We start from the raw sequence: 20,763 nt of genomic DNA, 5'->3' as shown, positions 1-20,763 counted from the left end.
TGTTTATTCACTCAATCGACTTGAGTATTTATACAACACTAGATATAGACTCTAGTCCTAAATATTAGGAGATAACTTTTGAAGAAAATCTGCTTTGATATCTTCAGGCGAGAAATCCTTTTGAAAAAAATCTTTGAACATTTGAAATCCAACAAATCAGATGTATTCCTGCTCAAATAAAGAAGCTGATAGATTTTCACCTAGAAGATTCAAAAAGTAATTTGGACAGTATTTATGATTTGTATCTTGAAATAACATACCCATCATGCCCATTAATAAGCAGGTGGAAATGGCAAGAATTGCAACCACCTTCTCTTAACCAAGTGATTCTAGAGCGCTGATAGAGGAATGAGAGTTCAGCCTTTGCAAGGATCTCTAGTCTCTGCTGTGCATCATACTCTACTTTAGCCAAAAGAGGGGATTGTGAGTTTAGGAGATATGTTTGAATAAGTATGAGGTTATCCCTCATAATCTGAGCAGTGTTGTTGTAAAACATTCGCCCATATTCGTAAGTTACAATTACTTGTACCGATACAGTCTGTCATACAGATTAGCCCATTTCAAATTTTGATTACACGTAACGGTAACTGGGTGAACAACGGCTATAGGAGGAGGAGCCAGTATAGAGCAGCGTCGGCCCCACAAGCCGTGTTGAAGTTATCGTTGTACGTGTGGCCCATTGTGCTTGAATTGTAAATTACACTAATTTTTCAAGTTGTTTTCTTGTGTTCATGTACCATCATCGACATTTATATTAAATATACGTCAGCTCATATTTTACTGTCAGATCAAAGCCACCGGCCATGTTTGGACGTTTCGGGCAACTCAAATTCACATAATGTTTTTCTAAATAACATATAAGCCTCTCTTTTCTTTAGATGCAATTAATGTGATTAAAAAAGTTAATCTGCTTAAGAGTTCATTTTCTTACGAACGGCAAATAAAATAAAATGTTATATGTATCATTTGTGAACTGGTCAGTGGATCTTTTGGAAAGAAACGTCAAATCTGTAGTGTTTCATGTTATCATCTCATGACACACTTTCTTTTAAACCTTCCGTTCAGGTACACCTCCCCTCAGAAGAAACATTCACATTATTGAATTTTATTAAAAAGTGATATTTTAAACTAAATTAATTTTAAAAAAATGTGTCATCCTGATAGTATATAATAAGATATATATAATAAATATATCGTGGTAACAATTTCGTTAACATATTTTGTTATAAGTGTATTAAATAAGTCAAAGCAATCAAAAGAAGCTTGTAATGAGATACAGACACAGAAAGATGATACCAGGAACCTGCATAATTAATCATCAATCGTAATAACTAGTATAGTTTAGCCTTCTGAGAAAAGATTTTTCAATGGAAAGAGGACCAGTGTGCAACGGCAATAATCTCGGTTTACGACCTGTTCGAGTTTACGGAAAGTTAAATATTCCAGTAATTATGTTCATCTAGCCCCCCCCCCCCAATGAATAAAATAATTATCTCACTTTTTTAGTTTTTCTTACAAGATAATCACAGGTGGCAAGCTTGGATTGCATGGATGAGACAAAAGAAAGCTTCCGTCAGTTTGATGACGGTAAAGATTAACTCCGTTTATATGGAACAGACGGTCGTTAGTGTAAGACTAACGGCGGTAATTTACAGAAAGGAATCAGGCCGATGAGCGCGTCTATTTAAAAAAAAAAAGTAAGAGCTGCCCACAGGTTGTTAGATGCCCACAGGTTGTGGTTAAGAGATTGATGATCGATTGTCAATTTCATTTCCCCATCTTGATAGTTGGCGTTGAAGAGGAGAATCATCATTATGAATTGATTAGGCTTTAGTCACACCAACCATGCCTTTGCTCATCCACCACTCTGATTCCATTTCCGACGTCAAACTTAGGATTCAGACCATCTGTCATGGGATTCGTATAACAAGACAGAAGTTGGTCTTCAGTGGTCGAGAGCTCGCCAGGTACGCCAAGGACTATGGCGTCACCGGTGATAGTGTCTTGCATTTGGTTCTTAAGAAGCTCTATGATCCTCTCCTTGTCACTGTCATCACCACTTCCGGTCAAGTCTTTTACTTTCATGTGGATCTCCGTAAGAACGTCGGGTATCTCAAGAAACGCATCTCCAAAGAAGGTAATAAAGGGTTTCCTGATGTTGATGATCAAGAGATCTTTTTCAGAGGGGAGAAGCTTGATGACAACAGAGTCTTAGGTGGGATTTGCAAAGATGGAAACTCTGTAATCCACTTGCTGCTTAAGAAGACCGTGAAAGAAGCTATTGTTGAAGATGCTGGTAAAGACTTCTTGTTAGAACCTCTGCTTCTCAATCCCGCAGTGAAGTTGCCTCAGGTTATTGAGGATATGATTGACCGCACGGTTGATGGGTTAAAGAAAGGTAATCCACCTGTGAGAACAGCTGAAGGAACGGGAGGAACATACTTGATGCAAGATTCTTCAGGTCTGAGCTACGTGTCTGTCTTCAAGCCTATGGACGAGGAACCCATGGCTGTCAACAATCCTCAGCAGCTTCCTTTGTCATCAGACGGTCAGGGACTGAAGAGAGGTACTAGAGTGGGAGAAGGAGCTATTAGAGAAGTTGCAGCTTATTTGTTAGATCATCCTAAAAGCGGATCCAAATCACAAGTTGAGGGTTTTGCTGGTGTGCCACCGACCGCTATGGTCAGAAGCTTTCAAAAAGTGTATAATAACCCAAAGGGAGTCGACAGTTGTAGTACAAAAAATGCCAAAGTTGGTTCTTTGCAAATGTTCATGAAGAACGATGGGAGCTGCGAAGACATTGGCCCTGGAGCTTTTCCTGTGGAACAAGTGCATAAGATAAGCGTCTTTGACATCAGAATGGCAAACGCTGACCGACATGCCGGAAACATATTGACCGGGAAAGGCGAAGACGGCAGAACCGTTCTAATCCCAATTGATCATGGCTACTGCTTGCCAGAGAATGTAAGTTATCTTTATTAATTAATGCATTCAATATATCAGAAAGTGAAACTAAAGTTATATTGAAATGGGTCTCTGCAGTTTGAAGATTGCACATTCGAATGGCTTTACTGGCCGCAAGCAAAAGTCCCGTTTTCTGAAGACACACTCAATTACATAAACTCGCTAGACGCTGAACAAGACATTGCGCTTTTGCAACTCAACGGTTGGGACGTCCCTGAAGCTGTCGCACGCACGCTGCGTATCTCCACGATGCTTCTTAAGAAAGGCGTTGAGAGAAACCTAACGCCATATCAAATTGGAAGCATGATGTGCAGAGAAACGGTCAACAAAGACTCTGCGATTGAAGAGATAGTGCGAGAAGCTCATAACTCAGTGTTACCTGCTTCAAGCGAGGCTACGTTCCTTGAAGCTGTCTCTATGGCCATGGAACGTCGTCTGGATGAGCTAATTAAGTAAACTTTTTAAAGTACATAGTAAAGTATGGTGTTCTTGTATGTATCAATGTATGTTTATGATTGAAAAAAACGTTGATCTCTTCATGGATAATTTTTTCTTCCATGAAAGAAGCCTTTAAGCTTTTGTGTTTGTTAATTCCTCTAAAGCTTAATAAATAAAACGTTGCGGAGATGAGGACTGGTAAGATGCGCATTCAGTTCCATACCCTTCTCGAATCATGGCTCCCTCAACCATATGAGCTAGCTAAACCCCCTATATTTGATCTTTATCATAATCATTAAAATGTATAATAATTAAACAGTCAGGATTTAACCAATGCATTAATATATTTTCTTGATAGATCAAAACATCTGATTATATTTTGTTCGAGATCGACCCCGATCCTAGTTTAACAAATAAACAAATATTCCTACGTACCTATTAATATGAAGTGATACAAAAATGTTACGGATCACCGTATTTAACACAATGCTTTACATCCCCATGATAATATATACTAGCTAGTCACCCCTATTATCATAGATCATATATGTAGCATCACCAGCCTCTCATCTATCCATCTCTTGAACTTCGGGGCACTCCATGATGCTCTCTAAAGACGGTTCCCACGACGGTGATGATGAAAACGATGATGATGCTTTTATGATCATCTTCTCTAGCTCTACCATAACATCTTTGGTCATCATCAAGTTCCCATCGTCATTCTTATTCATCTGAAGCAAAAACATATCCAATTCATGTCTTGTAAGCACTATCTTCACCTTCATTCCACCGTGACCATCTTCATCACCATCAAGTCTGAAAGACTCTTTTGCATTTTCTCTTACCTCTGTCTTCCCTTCTTCTACTTCTCCTTCTCCTTCCCTACATCTCTCCATGCAGTTCCCCATTATTACCAAATTATAAAAAGTAAAAAAATATGACAAAATCACAAGAAAATAAAGAAGACTTGATTTGCTTCTCTTTTTCTTTGATAATAAGTGATTGCCAATGAGTGTGAAAACACATGTATATATAGATGCTCAAATAGTTTTATAGGATCAAATCTTAGTTTAATACGATCAAATCTTTTTTGATGATTTTCTTTCAAAAGCCTTTGAACTTTCCCAACGACTCTCATATTATTATTCTGAGTGACAAAGACATATTTGTGAATTTGAAATGGTAAATATTAAATAGCATTTCTAAGTTTTTAAACTATATGGTTTATATGGTATGGAGTCTAAATATTTGCTTTTCCAAATATAAAATATAAAATATAAAATCTAAAATATAAAATATAAAATATAAAATATAAAATATAAAATATAAAATATAAAATATAAAATATAAAATATAAAATATAAAATATAAAATATAAAATATAAAATATAAAATATAAAATATAAAATATAAAATATAAAATATAAAATATAAAATATAAAATATAAAATATAAAATATAAAATATAAAATATAAAATATAAAATATACACTTTTAGAGTATTTTAGTTGAATAATTCTCACAAAAAGACAACCATTAGGTTAATGTCGACATCAACCGTTCGGACCATGTTGCCCGACAAAGTCACGGACACATGCAAAGACTCTTGAGAAGCAGCTTTTTTAAAAATCGAAAAGAATTCATATTAGATAAAGACCGAAAATAAAAACCGAAATTTTCTTTTAGATAAAGATTTTTATTTTAACACCGAAAAGAATTGTTTTAAGCACACTATGCAATGTAAGAATAAGTAAAACAAAAACAAAAATGTAAGAATAAGTAATTCAAAGTCATGGACTTCTTTATGTGTTTGGATGTTCTTGAAAATTTCCGATCACGTGCACGGACCAAATGTGAACACAAATATATCCTCCTCCGAAATTTACAATGCATAAAGGCTGATCACTAAAAAGAGGAAAAAAAATGAATTAGTTGTTATATGGACAAGTTGCCTATAAATTTAGAATTTGGCAATTTAAAAAAAAAAAAAAAAAAAAAAATTTAGAATTTGGATGTTTTTGCAAATTTCTATATTACAAACCACATTCTTGTTCTCTTGAGAAGAAAAAAAATATATTCAAAAATCGTTCTCATAGCTTACCGGAAATTAATGGAATGTGGGGGAGACAGGTTCCAGGTTTTAGGTATGACTTTCAGGACATCTTGAGAAATTATTCAATAGACTGATGTTAACGTCCCTAATGTTATACGTGTAAAGTAAACTTCACAGAAGTAGTCAACAGAAAATGTAAAAAAACTTACTTTCCTATTGGTTATACCTTCTGTACGCATTACCGGCTTTCAGAACTGTAAAAGAAACATTCGTCTTAGTCTTCAAATTTATAAATTTCAGTATGTATGAATCATTGGTATCTAATTATATTTATTGTGCGTTTGATTCTCAAACTGTTAATTGTTTTAAATTCTATAAAGTATAAACTTCATATCCTAGCTATCTAACATTACATTTTGTTTGAAACGTGGTCTTTGAGTGGCAAACACACACGCCTTATCTCTTTCTCTCTATTTTTAATCACTGTTCGCCAAGGGGGGAACACACTACAGTTTACGACGCCCTCATATGAGTTAGTAGAGATCTCCCCGGTCCGAGTTCTCCTTTTCATCTGTCTCGACTGTCAAGATCAGTGGCGAACGCAAGTGAGGAGCAGGCCCGTTCCTTCTATAAGGCACATAAAGCATTTGTTTTAGGCCACAAAATACAAGTGCGATTAGAAGACCACATTTTTCAAAATATTTGTTTGGTTTAATGGTGAAGTAATCCAAAAAGTAATCCAAAATTTGACCTTTTGGCTACTAGTTCGAACCTTTCTCTATCAAAATTCCTAAGTATTTTCACTTATTGTAACAACTTGCTCCGTGGGAACTACTTGTTCCGTGGACTCTATATTGGCCCTGCAGAGCACCGATCCTAACCCATCACATGTAAGTCTTCACTGACTCTCCCATGTAGGTTATTGGTGCGATTAATGTTACTCGAACCCAAAATCCCATCCTTTAATAACACTCTCACATGACGAATTATCACCAATTGATTATTTTTGCACCACAAATTTTTGTATCGGAGGCCACACTTTTTTTCAGGCTTTAAGCCTCCCAAAAGTATGGGACGGCATTGGTGAGGAGCAACGGGGTCACGTGCCCCCATCTATTTTTTTCTTTTCCTTCAGTAATTACTATCAATACAAGAAATACTCTCTAATTCTACAATTAGACATAATAAAATAAGAACGTGTGCCTCTATCTAAATATGATTCTGCAACCGCCCCTGGTTAAGATGTACAGGTTTTTCAGCAGCTTGAAGCGGCAAGGGACTCTTCAGGCTTCAGCAACTCACGGCAGTTAGGGTTTCCGAGTTGGATCTTCGTTTGAAGCCAGGGTGTGGCCGCGGGATAGTATAATACGACGGTTCTAATTGTTAGCCTTGGACACTCCATACTCCGTGAAGTCCATGTTGTCACCGGAGTTGGAAACTTACTTTTCCAATCTTTTTTCACACAATTTTTTCTTTTTTCTACTTATTTATTGCTGGAGATGGGTTTTGCACCCCTATCAATGTCTGGCCTGGTCTCAAGAAAAGTTCATTCAAGTTAAAAGTCCAAAAGACAAAATAAGCCTCGTTCGCAAAAATTTGAAAAGATGAAGAAAAACGTTTAACGCTCGCGCCTATATTTAGGATAGGCGTGCTGACCGGTCAAAAAGTATATATGATACAGTCATTTACATTTAATATTTTGAGAGGTGAGCTAACCCCGGAATATTTGCACCATATGATCTCATCACATGGTGCAAATTCTCAAGGTCCCACATTTTTTATGATTTTTTTTCTATTTTGGGCCCTTTTTTTAGTTTTTATATAGCAAGGGTTCAATTTTAAATTTTAGTTACTGGTCTTAGAAAGAAAAAAATAATATGGCACATGACCCTTTTATTTCTTGAGTTGAGCCTGGATCTCATCACAAAAGACGACGAGCTATCTTTTGTCTTATTCCAGCCATATTTGGCTAAAAAAAGACATTAGCTGACCAAACAAATGACCGACTTTTTCTCTCTCAAGCGAATAAAGAATAGAAATAACTTAGCAATCTCAATACTATCTTGTAAGAGCGAACTTGGTTCAAGTAACAAACTCGCCTCACATTTGTAACCTTTCTTTATTTCGATTTACTTCTAATATAAACGAGTATTTCGACCAACTTTGTCCTTTTATCAGAGCCGTGCAAAGAACTTCTGATGCCATAAGCCAAATAAAACTATATTTACAATTTTCTAATAAACTTTTATATATGCAATATAATTATATAATACAAATACGGGTTGTGAAATAATTTTAATGAAACATTAACCTAAATTTGTTTATGTTTTATTTATAAACGATAACATTAATATATAAATACAAGTTTTAATATGAATAGTATTGATTTATGATTAATATTATTTTAGAATAAATAATAATCGATGAACTGAAACTAATCCCAAAATATTAATAGTGATCTATACTTAAGAATAAAATTATTTTCTTAAAATATAAGTAAAATTTATTAATATTCAAATATAATACGGGGATTTTAATTAGTATTTACAAATTTGAAAGATTTTTCTCAGATTCAGGTTATTGTAATTGTAACAAGAAAATTATTTCAAATCCGTCAAAATTTATTGTAAAAACAGATCCATTAGTAAATCTGTATGAGTAACACATGATTGAATTAGGATATATAAATTTTACAACCAATAATACATGATATTAACTTGGATATTAAAATTAGAAAAGTAATAACACTAGATTTAATTTGGAATTTCAAATCCATGAAAATACATAAACAAATAACCCCCATTTAGTTTACAAACATAAAAATAATATATATAAAAAAAATAGAAATAAAATAAAATAAAATTTTCATTTTGAATAAACATATGATTACAACTGCAACTAATTGTTTTATAAATTTAAGTTATGACTTTAGAAATGGTTTAGAAAATGATAATAACCTTGGTCCAAATTAGAAAACTTATTTAAAGGGTGTTTTACCAATGAGCCATATAAAAATTTTATGTGTGTATGCCCTTACATTTTACATCAAAAAATGATGCCCTAAACCAAGGTTTCAAAATTTGTTTACTAGGCACGGCTCTGCCTTTAATCATTTCTTAGTCACAATCCCGAACACTATAGAGATCGAATATGAATCACAATAAAGAATAACTCTCTTTATTAACTTGAGAAACTAACTCAAAATTCAAGCACACAATCAATCTCTAAAATCCTTAAGTTATGAAACATGTTTGCATCTACTTATATAGAGGTATTATTTCTCCTAATCCTAATAGGTAATATAGTTTAGATAACTCCTAAACATAATTTCTAATTCCATAACTCGGTAGGATTAGGATAAGCTTGTATCTCAAGCAATCTTCAAGCTTAATGCAACATTCTCCCCCTTAATATTGAAGTCTTCTACCACTACATCTTGAACTCCAATGAGATCTCTCATCTCCTTGAACTTGATTCTTCCAAGTGCCTTTGTCAAGATAACCGCCTTCTGTTCGTGTCCTGGAACGTGTTGCACTTCTATAAGTCCTTTCTCTACGTTCTCCCTTATGAAATGATATCAAGTATGAATGTGCTTACTTCTTCCATGAAACACATGGTTCCTTGTCAAAGAAATTGCTGACTGATTATCAATCCTGATAATCACTTTCTCACCCGAATCACCCATAATCTCGACAAGCAAATCTTGTAGCCATATGGCTTGCCTAGCTGCCTCTGTCCCAGCCATGAACTCAGCTTCGCACGAAGATAGAGCCATTGTCTCCTGTTTTTGGGAGCACCATGTAATAGGACTGTTACCAATGTAGAACATGTGCCCGGTGGTGCTCCTACCATCATCTTCATCAACGTTATGACTACTATCACTATATCTTACTATCCTCATAAGCTTCGAGTTACTGTATGAAACGTGATGCCATAAGTCATGGTGACCTGTAGATACCTCAAATATTGCTTCATAGCTTCTCCATGTGACTCTCTTAGCGTATGCATGTACCTGCTCAAGACGCCGACACTATATGTCACATCTGGTCGTGTATGAAGCAAGTAGTGAAGGCATCCGACGTTCCTTCTATAGTTTGTTGCATCAATCTCCTTATCATGGTCTGCCTTCGACATCTTAAGCCATGCTTCCATCGGTGTGTGACACGAATTACAACTTTTCATCCCGGCTTCTTCCAAGATTCTCAAAGCATAGAGTCTTTGGTTCAACGTTATACCTCCCTCATGCTGTTGAACCTCGATTCCGGCAAAACATCCATTTCATATGCAATATATTGTGATATGTTTAATTCATATCTGATTTATATGATTGTGCAAAAACATATTTATACTTTCAAAAATTTCAAATGACATACATGTTATTTATTTTTTCGGAGAAAACATTCAGTCGTCATATCACATGCCATATCATCTAATTTCACTGACCTAGATGTTATGTCAGCTATTTTTGTTGAGGAAAATGTCGCATGTGCAGTAATATTTTTTAAAACAAAATAGTTATTTTGTAAAAAAAATGTAAAATTTTATAAATTTTTATTATTTAGTAGAATAAACAAAAATTAATTAAATAATAAAATGTTAATCTTATATAAGAGATATATTTTTTATATATTTTGATCCTACCACAATATCGTCTGTATAAGAGTTATATATGTGTTATAATGATTCAAAAGCAGTGCTAGTGTTGCAGTCGTATTACCCTCAGATTAATCATGGTTATGTTGTTTAAATTTAACGAGTTTAGAGTAACATATCATAAATTTTTAATCTATTAAAACAAAATTGTTCGCATGATTACACAACCGATCTAAGAATTTCTATACAAACACATAACCAAGATTAACATAAGAGTAACTGAACTGATAGGATCAAAACATTATGATGAATATATCTCTTATATAAGATTACAATTTTATTATTTAATAAGTTTTGTTAATTTACTAAATAAATAAAATTTATAAATATTTACATTTTCTAAAAAGCTATTTTTTATAAAACAAAAACTATTTTTATTTATTTTATTTTTAACAAAACTTTTGTACATGTAGTATTCTCATTAGTAAAATTAACTGACGTAACATCCACGTTTACAAAATTATATGATATGGCAAATGATATCGTGACTAATGTATGATTTTGCCAAAAAAATAAACAACTGTTATTTAATTTTAAAAGAATGTAAGTATATTTTTACACGGTCATATAAACTGAGTATAAATTAAACATATGGCGATATACTAGAGATATGAAATAGTCGTTTTCTCGTGCCAGGACATAAGCGTAGTCTATTTCTCCAACCAAAAGTGAGTCTAGTGGGTTACAATGTAATTTATGGGCCTACACTAAAGCCTTTCTTCTTTGTGCAACGCTAAAGCCTAAATTGCGGAAGAAACGTAACTTATCCCTCATTTCTTAAGCTTAGAGCCGAGTATTAATTAAGCAATCTAAGAAGAGAACTCTGACCCCAACTTTACTTACAATGTTTGTTTTCTAAATGGCTGTAAAACGAGTGTTCAAAAAAAAAAATGGCTGTAAAACGCAACGAAGGCCGAGTAGAAGTTTAGAACTACTTCATATACTTTGGGAGGAGTATATTCGACTATACTCATTTCTTTGATCGTTGGAGCCGTTATTGATAATAATTGTGTATATTTTGAATAATGATGTCCTTTTGTTGAGCATAATAATTTCGCATTCTCCCCATTTACTGACCTCTACTTTGTACTCTTATACCCGATATACCCATTAAAAGGGGGTTATAATCAGATAAAGAAAATGGCAAACCAATTCGATATTATATTTTGTAAATGTAGTAAGAATCTTTACAGGTAGTGAACAAAAAAGAAAAGAAAAATTGTGGTTTTGAAACATTCAACAGAAAAGGGCGACTTTTACTTGTTCCTTGAAAACAAAGGCACAGAAGTCTTATCTACATAAGAAGAATTCAAAGTCAAGGGTAATAAAATTCAGATGAAGACGCGCTAAAACGACTAAAAATAAGCCGTTGTACCAGTCTCGGTCGCCTATTAAATAAAGGAAATTAATAGTGTGACGAAATCAACAACACGTAACTATCATATACTTACTATATGGTCTTCTCCGTGGTACGGATTTACGCGTTCAAGCATCTCGTTATCTTGGTAGAAATATTTTTATTTCCAGCAATGTTGTCCACACAAAAAAATGACGAAATCATCTATCTGAACTGCGAAACAATTACGGTATGATTCTAATAGTAACAAAAACATATAGATACATAGATATATATAAAGAGTTTTGTTATTATATACTAACGGCGGTGCGGTTTGTAAACATTTAGATGAGCACGTGAAATTAACTTTTACCTATTAAAAAAGGAAATAAAATCAAATCTGGACCATCAGATGATAATGAATCATGGAAACAAAGTTTGGTGACTTATTAAACATAAATAGAAAGCTTTATAAACAAAGCGATAACGTATATAAGTGTTGAGGATTGGTTAGCTACTCTCCTATCTTTCAAATCTACTTTCCCCACTATAAGTTTATAACATTACTCAGACACGAATTTTAAATTTTATCTATTTAAAATCGGAATAACAACATGCGGGACAACTGAAAAACAACTACGGTGGTGTAGTCGTAATAGTAACAAAAACATATATATAAGTTTATGTAGAGATTTTTGTTACTATTAAATGTGATGCATTATGGGCGTTTGTAAACATTAAGAGCCTTAAAGCATCTACATCAGCGAACAGGGAAGGCGCGATTCCCTATAGTATTATTTTGATTTTTTTCTTTTTCTATTTGTTTAAAAAAATATATATAGTCAAATTAATAGTGGGCCACCACGTGTTGTGGGATCCGCGAAACAGTGATGAACCCGTATCACTGCAGAGAGTTCACGCAACCTGGGTTCACAAAATATGGATTATTATAATAATTTTTTTTGGGAACTGTGTGAACTTGGGCTTTAATCCCCTAATGAAGGTGCTCTTAGATTCATCCTATTTAGAATCTACCACATTTAAACCTCAAACAGGTTTAGGCTTATTTGGTTTTAAGATATATTATTATTCATTTAGACCATGAATATTACATTGACCCACTTAAATCTATTTAAAATGATATGTGATTTTTAAAAAAAATATTATTTATAATGTAAAACTATTGAAATAAAATATCTAAAAATAAAATTATAAAAATTATTTAAAGAGAGTTTTTGAAAAAACGTTTAAGTTAATTTATTTTTTTAATGAAAATTTGAGTAAAGTAATTTAAAAAAAAAATCGGAAAGCCAATATTTTGTTTAAAAAAAGTTAGAAATTATTTTTGAAAAAGTGTATATATATATATATATATATATATATATTAAAATATTCAATTATGAAAATATATTTAATTAAACATGTTAATAGGATCTTCGTCAATTTTAGATAAAATCTCGTTTAATAAATAGATCTTAATAGCACTGCTTATTTAAAACTCGTTAAACTAAATATATCTAAATAAACATTTATTTATATCAAAAGTCCATCATAAACCTGATAAAACCCTCATTTTAACATCCTAATCATGATATTGCATCTACATCATTAAGGTATATGTTTTCTTTACTTGATCTCATGCCGCTTCCACACCATTTGTTCTTTCTTTCTTTTTCTTTACCCTGAATTTTGGTAGACACACATTTTTAATTTAGTTATGGTTAGCCACTATGTATGGTCTTTTTTATTTGTTGATAATTTTTAAATGTCAAATGGCCCCTATAATATTCGATAGCAATACGAAAGTCAAATCTTAATACTATAAGCAACAAACGATCTTGCACTTGTGTGCTGCCAAAAGAACCTGGTAATTAAATAATATATAACCAGTTTAGAGGTCGTCTGTGTCACTAGAAATAAGATAGAATTTCTAATCAATTGCTATTATGACCATATATCCTATAACATATAGGGGAGAACACAAATCAAATATTTGGGGTTTTTGAAAATATTCCCGATCTCGATTCGATTTGATCCATAGCTAACACTGAATATCTACAAATTTTTATATTTTAACCAAGTATCTGATTGGATCGGTACAAATAAAATAAAAACAAAATAAATCAAAAATAATATATAATAATAATAATTTAATAAAAAATAGAATTTATTCACGTTTTCAAACTTTAATGACTAAAATAATCAATATAATAAATAAAATAATATAAAAATTATATAACATATAAAAATTCTATAGTTTATATATATATATATATTTTTTTTTAATAATATATAACATATCAGATCAAATCTGATATTTATGATTAAAAATATATGTATTTGTGATTTATTTCGTTTCTTACGAATATTGCATATAATTATTTGTTTTACTTCATAGAATTACAGATATTCAGATTTTTTTGTTTGAATTGAAACAAATAACAAATCATATCAAAAGTTACTGGCATTTTGTCTAGCCCTAGTAATATAGTAAAACTAACTTAAACCACTTCTATTTCTTTTTCTGATATAGAAATTACTGTTTTCCTCTATATTTAGAGCATAGATAACATTATTTTATTATATAGATATAGTATTTACAAAATGGTCTTTCAGTTCTTTTTTTAATTATGAATAAAAATAAATAATTTATAGAAACACACAACTTTTATATAAATGAAATCATACTTTCTATTTACATGATAATCTTTTTTAAATAACTCTCTAGTTTACATAATATCATAATTTTATGAAAATCTTTTATAAATTAAAATAAATGGGCTTAAGTTTCAAATTTCACCAAATAAAATGTATTATCTGTAAAATAAAGAAGAATATATCAAAGTATTTATTTTAGAGAAAAAATAGAAGAATACATTAGAGATAAACATATCTCCATTATAGTATTCTATTATTTTAGAAGGAAAAATAGAAAAATAGATTGGAAATGGTCTAATAATCACATTAATACCATGTCAAAAAGGTTTAAGGGAGAAATGAATACCCATTACTTGGGTCCCAATCGTATGCTTTCTTTACATTTCCGCTTACAACTTTATGTAACTTTTTTTAATCCGGATATATGTTCTATTCCTTAATTTTGAGTTTTCTAAAAAACAATTTAGTACTTGGTCAGAACTTTATCATCTCGTTATGACTAGTCGATAATTATTTCAAGTTTGATAACTTAGTGAACATAAATAGTAGCTTTATTGGAAATCAAAATAATATTCTAATATATAATTTGTGATAACATATAAGTATTGTGGATTGGTCAGCTACCCTCGTGTCTTTCAAATCTTTTCCCCATTGTAAGTTTATAACATTCACAACGCAAAATTAAAAATTTCTGCTTGCTTCTACAAATTCAACGAAACGATCCATCATCCAGATTATATAACACACAAACAGAGAAATACGCAGATATATAATACTAATGGCGACGGATCGGTTCATTGTTGAGGTTGAGAAGGGAAAAGAAGGCGTAGATGGAGGAAGTCCGTCGGTCGGTTCGGTTTACCGGAGTATCTACGCCAAAGACGGTTTTCCTGAACCTGCCGATGATCTCCTCAGTTGCTGGGATATTTTCCGGTTAGATATATCTCTTCTCTAGCTAGCTCATGGGACAAACTATCTATCAAAGTCCCACCTGTTTGGCTTCACTGATTCATTGTTTTCTGAATTTCTTGGTTGTTACATTATTTCATCTTAATGTTTTATTATAAATTTGAAGATTTTCTGGTGAAATTTTGTGGGTGTAAATTTCAGTTTCTGAGTTCTTGGTGATGTTTTTGTTCAGTTCATATTCGTGGTAATTTTTTCCTGTGTTTGTTTTCTTTTTCGGTGAACATTTCCTTTTGTGCCTCTGTTCACTGATATTAATAACAAATTAACAACAAAGAATACTTTTCCACAAGTTGTTGCCTATGTTCATAGGCTCATAGCTATTATTTATTTGGTATTAACAACAAAAGAAAGAACTACTTCTTTTTTTTTTCCGTCAATGTTTATTTTTAATAGATCAATGGGCCAAGCCCAAGAAACGGCCGAAGCCCGATTACAACATGAGACAGCTACAAGCCCAAAAGACGACGGGCAAAAAGAAAAAGCTAAACGGGCCCTCGGCCCAAACTCAGAAACCGCACGACCTAATCGGATAGCACGTCAAGGAGGCAGGCTCGACACGTGGAGTGATCTGCTCCATTAACGCGACACACGTCGTAACCGCCTCAACTTGAGCGCTTCCGCCTCAACGCCGCCGGAACACCACCAACGAGATCCTCGTTCGTCGGAGCTTAGAAGCCGACAAGCCTCCAACGAACCCATAACCGTTCTTCACCGCACTGTCCTCACGCCGGAGAGTTCTATCGAACCTCGAGATCTCCTCCGCCTTTAAAGCACTTCAAACCCTAGACACGCGCTCCGAGAACCATCACTCGTCACCTCGCCGCAGAGATTCATCCTCTCCCAAAATCTCCTCCGCCGTGACCCAACCCCACCTTGACGACAACCACGCCGAACTTAAAACAAATCGAATCTAGTAACCTTTACCCAAACAACACCGGATTTCTAAGTGGCAGCGTGGAGCTTTGCAAGCCTCCGCTCTCCGTAACCAAAAGCCGGCGAAGGCGAATCTGAAGGAGACTCCCTTCCCGGAAACTAGAGCCGGCGACGGTGGATCTGAGCAAGCCTCCACCTCCCGGAAACCACCACCTCTGAACATGCAAGCCGCTCCCTCTCCACCGGTAACCTCCAGACGAACGCGTCGTTGCTCCACAAACCGAGCCACCGTTAGGGATAGTGGCGGAACCAGAGGTCGGACAAGGCGATCGATGACAGGACGGCGAAGGAGGAGCGACGGAAAACCACTACGACGAACAAAAAAAGGACTCCGGCGCCGGCACGGACGCTCACGCGCCGACCGAACGCCAGTCCCCAAAACAGATCTAACTTCTCTCTCTTTTCTCTCTCTCTCTTTTAAAATAGAGTATAGTGGATGCTGAAGAAAGAACTACTTCTTTCCTTACATTTTTTTTTAAATTGATAATTTTTTTTTGTTTTATCAATATTTAATATATTGTTTTGTTTGATTTTGTTAATTAATGAATTAAAAATAAGAATAATACCTGAAAAATATTTAATATTTGTATTGAAACTGTAAAGTATACTTATAATGAAACAAATTTGAAAAGCTAAATCGATAGAAGTGCTCATTGTTAATTTATGTTATGGTTTCAGCTTATCTGCGGAGAAATCTCCAGATAATCCTATGCTTGGTCGTAGAGAAATTGTTGATGGAAAAGTAAGATCTCAGCAACTTAATGAGTATCAAACTTTTAATAAGAATAATTATTTCACACAACTCTTGTTTTGTTCCAACAGGCAGGGAAATATGTATGGCAAACTTACAAAGAAGTATATGATATAGTGATCAAGCTTGGAAACTCTATCCGGACTATTGGAGTTGGAAAAGTAATTACACTCCGCAACATTTTTGACTTATGTAACTATATATACAAGTAAATGCATCTATCTAGAGTGTCTCAATTATCTCAACTTTATTGTTTTCGTGGTCCGCAGGGAGAGAAATGTGGTATTTATGGCGCCAATAGTCCTGAATGGATTATAAGCATGGAGGTAATACGAGAGTAACATATCAGTTGATTGAGCTTTAATATATAATTGTGGTTACCAAAAACTAGGTTTATGAAACAGTAATAAATCTAGTTTCCTGAAAATGTTTTATGAATGTCGCCATTTAAGCCCAATGTTTTTTATATAAATGATTTTAGGCTTGCAACGCTCATGGACTCTACTGTGTACCTCTGTATGACACTCTTGGTATGTACATAAATGTGTATATTCTATTGTTTGATTTTCCATTACAAGCAAAACCTTACTCTTTTTTTACCCACGAGGGATTCCTATATGTATGTATGTATGTATATATGCATGTATGTATGTATGTATGTATGTATGTATGTATGTATGTATGTATGTATGTATGTATAATACTTTTGGATCACTGAAGCTGAAACTTTGGTCATGAGTTAGGTGCTGGAGCAATAGAATTCATCATTTGTCATGCTGAGGTTTCACTTGCTTTTTCTGAGGAGAAAAAGATTTCTGAGGTAACTTGTTATTGTTCAGTGATAGGTTATAAGATCATGCAAAATCTCCATTAGCTAATAATCAAAACGTTTTTTCCTCTGTGGGTTCCTCTTTTTGGATGTTTCAGTTATTGAAGACAGCTCCAAATTCAACAAAATATTTGAAGAGTAAGCTGTTTTTGAGTTTTGAGTCCGAGATGAAAGTTAGTGAATCATGAAACAATTCATAATTTCTTGTTGGAACAGATATTGTGAGCTTTGGGGAGGTTTCAAATGTGCAAAGAGCAGAAGCTGAGAGGCACGGATTATCGATATATTCATGGGACCAATTCTTGAAGCTTGTAAGAGAATCACATACACGTTTTTACAATTCTACTTTCCATATAAATAATATTCAGGATTCTGAAATGTTTATGTCTTTTATGTTACTTGCAGGGCGAGGGAAAACATTATGAGTTACCAGAGAAGAAAAGAAGCGACATTTGCACTATAATGTATACAAGTGGCACAACTGGTGATCCTAAAGGAGTCTTGCTCACAAATGAGAGCATTATTTATCTACTTGAAGGTGTTAAAAAGTTGCTTAAAACTATCAATGAAGAGGTAACTTATATGTTGTTTATATCCTCATGTACTTTAATATATATATATATATGTATATCAAGAGCAAATCATTTTGATAAACTCTTCTTTGTTTCAATGTGAAAAAATTGTTACAGTTAACCAGTAAAGATGTTTACCTCTCATATCTACCTCTGGCTCATATCTTCGATCGCGTGATTGAGGAGTTATTTATATATGAAGCCGCCTCCATAGGATTTTGGAGAGGGGTAGGTTATAGAACTGTTTCTTTATATTACTGAATCTGTTTCATAATGGACTTACTTATATATCCATAATCTGTTTTCTTCAGGATGTTAAGATTTTAGTTGAAGACATTGCTGCTTTGAAACCGACTATTTTCTGCGCTGTTCCTCGCGTGCTAGAGAGGATATACAACGGTAACTACTTTGCTAGGCTAGTTTTAGAAAGACTTGAGAAACATTCTTCTTAACTGTTCTTTTCTGTTTATGTCAATTTTTTCAGGTCTTCAGCAGAAACTTTCTGATGGTGGTTTCTTAAAGAAGACCTTATTTAACTTTGCCTTCAACTAGTAAGTGTTACCCTATTTAGATCAAAAAGAAAAGTGTAAATGATTTTAATCTCTGTTTTTGAAACCCATGGATGCTTTTTTCAGCAAACATAATAACATGGTGAAAGGGAAAGCTCATGAACAAGCAGCTCCAATCTTTGACAAAATTGTATTTAAGAAGGTGAAATTAAAATGACATATATATCCACATTCTCTTGATCTTGAACCTTTTGATTGTTAGAATAAAACCAAATCTTGAACATATAAATTATTTCAGGTAAAAGAAGGATTAGGAGGAAGAGTGCGTCTAATCCTCTCAGGAGCAGCTCCTCTTGCAGCTCACATCGAATCTTTCCTTAGAGTTGTCGCATGTGCTCATGTTCTCCAAGGATACGGTATGAACAAGTAATTTAAAACAAATCCATATCTTTGTATTAATATAATTAAATATTATGCAGGTCTAACGGAGAGTTGTGGTGGGACATTTGTATCGATTCCAAATGAGCTTCAAATGCTTGGAACGGTTGGTCCACCGGTTCCAAACGTTGACATAAGGCTCGAGTCAGTTCCAGAGATGGGTTACGACGCTCTTGCTAGCAAGCCACGTGGAGAGATTTGCATAAGAGGAAAGACTTTGTTCTCTGGATATTACAAACGTGAAGATCTCACTCAAGAAGTCTTCATTGATGGATGGCTTCACACTGGTGATGTCGGTGAATGGCAACCTGATGGAGCCATGAAAATTATCGACAGAAAGAAGAACATCTTTAAACTCTCACAAGGAGAATACGTTGCGGTTGAGAACTTGGAGAACATTTACAGCCACGTAGCCGCCATTGAATCGGTAATGGTCAATCCGGTTAATGTTTTTCGTAATTGGTTTTATAGAAACTGATCTGTTAATATATTTTTGTAGATATGGGTATATGGAAACAGCTATGAGTCTTACTTAGTGGCAGTGGTCTGTCCAAGCAAGATACAGATCGAACATTGGGCTAAAGAACATAACGTTTCAGGAGACTTTGAGACTATCTGTCAAAACCAAAAGACCAAAGAGTTTATCCTTGGAGAGTTCAACAGAGTAGCCAAAGACAAAAAGGTTTATAACTTATTCATGAGTCTTCTTAATAATTTGCTTTTTTCCAACAATCTTTGAACTTAAGAAAATTGTTGTGTTCTTTTTTTTATTACAGCTAAAGGGATTTGAGCTGATAAAAGGTGTTCACTTGGACACAGTTCCATTCGACATGGAAAGAGATCTCATCACACCTTCTTACAAGAAGAAAAGGCCTCAGCTTCTCAAGTACTATCAGGTATATTAAAAGTCTTATTCATTTCCATTTTTTTTTACTTAAACAACACATTCAATATAATTTAGTTTATTTCCAGGCTTAATGATGTTTTTGGTTTGCTGAATTGAGTGATCTTAACCTCTGATTTTGTTTACGCAGAAAGAGATTGATGAAATGTATAACAAAACAAAGAACTGAAGCTTTTTATACTAGTGTGGAGCCTGTGAGAAGAAGGAAGGTGTTGGAAAAGTCTCAGGTTGTATATTTCTCTGTTCGTTGTGAATCATATTGTTATATGTCTCTGTGTTTTGTTACCATCGAAGTTGCTTGTGTCCTAAGGAAAAAAAATACATCATAAAGTTATTTTCTGCTTGTAAACAAAGATATCTACCTTCTTTGTACTGACCATACTCTCTCCTTATATTTTGTGTATTTGTATTCTATGTTGTGATAAAACTCTCTCTATTTTTTGCAACTTCTTAGTAGATTTACTGATTGGTAAAATAGATTAACTATACCTAACTATTACATCTAGTGAGTTAATATATCTCGTATAAAATAAACAACTTGGGGGAAATGTTCCAAGTGATATCAATTTTTCAAAACAATTATTCTCATTCTGCGCATTTCATATTAGTTATATCAATAAGTTTCAAATTTTATCTATTTATGGAAGACAAACAAAACATTTCATAAGATGAGAAATGAAATACGTTTGAATTGAGGAAAAAAATTTAGAGTACCTACTAGATTCAACATCTTGTGTAGATAAAAAAAAATACAAT

General features: G+C 33.5%; 3 protein-coding genes across 4 annotated transcripts; 2 read left to right on the top strand and 1 right to left on the bottom strand.

Annotated features, from left to right (window-relative positions):
- Positions 1 to 1,845: 1,845 nt before the first annotated feature.
- On the top strand, positions 1,846 to 3,589 carry LOC103838198 (phosphatidylinositol 4-kinase gamma 2). The gene is made up of 2 exons (XM_009114626.3): positions 1,846 to 2,964; positions 3,043 to 3,589. Exons 1-2 carry the CDS (start codon positions 1,846 to 1,848, stop codon positions 3,418 to 3,420), a joined length of 1,497 nt encoding a protein of 498 aa, XP_009112874.2. The 3' UTR covers positions 3,421 to 3,589.
- Positions 3,590 to 3,727: 138 nt separating this feature from the next.
- Positions 3,728 to 6,295, bottom strand: LOC103838199. The gene has a single exon (XM_033279500.1). It carries the CDS (start codon positions 4,308 to 4,310, stop codon positions 3,969 to 3,971), a length of 342 nt encoding a protein of 113 aa, XP_033135391.1. The 5' UTR covers positions 4,311 to 6,295; the 3' UTR covers positions 3,728 to 3,968.
- Positions 6,296 to 6,742: 447 nt separating this feature from the next.
- On the top strand, positions 6,743 to 20,759 carry LOC103838201 (long chain acyl-CoA synthetase 3). 2 transcript variants are annotated; one of them, XM_033279440.1, is made up of 19 exons: positions 6,743 to 14,755; positions 14,856 to 15,035; positions 16,683 to 16,746; positions 16,827 to 16,916; positions 17,025 to 17,081; positions 17,237 to 17,285; positions 17,499 to 17,575; positions 17,683 to 17,722; positions 17,801 to 17,895; positions 17,990 to 18,157; positions 18,274 to 18,384; positions 18,468 to 18,555; positions 18,641 to 18,707; positions 18,792 to 18,867; positions 18,964 to 19,081; positions 19,145 to 19,530; positions 19,603 to 19,785; positions 19,880 to 19,999; positions 20,138 to 20,759. In XM_033279440.1, exons 2-19 carry the CDS (start codon positions 14,881 to 14,883, stop codon positions 20,174 to 20,176), a joined length of 1,983 nt encoding a protein of 660 aa, XP_033135331.1. In that variant the 5' UTR covers positions 6,743 to 14,755; positions 14,856 to 14,880; the 3' UTR covers positions 20,177 to 20,759. The 2 variants fall into 2 exon arrangements, with proteins under 2 accessions (XP_033135331.1, XP_009112876.1); XM_009114628.3 differs by having other exon boundaries at positions 6,746 to 15,035.
- The last annotated feature ends 4 nt before the right edge of the window (positions 20,760 to 20,763 follow it).

The sequence above is a fragment of the Brassica rapa genome, chromosome A09, assembly GCF_000309985.2.
Source record: "Brassica rapa cultivar Chiifu-401-42 chromosome A09, CAAS_Brap_v3.01, whole genome shotgun sequence".
Lineage (NCBI taxonomy): Eukaryota > Viridiplantae > Streptophyta > Magnoliopsida > Brassicales > Brassicaceae > Brassica > Brassica rapa.
Note: the sequence above shows the minus strand (reverse complement) of the source record. Positions and strands in the feature narration are given on the sequence as shown.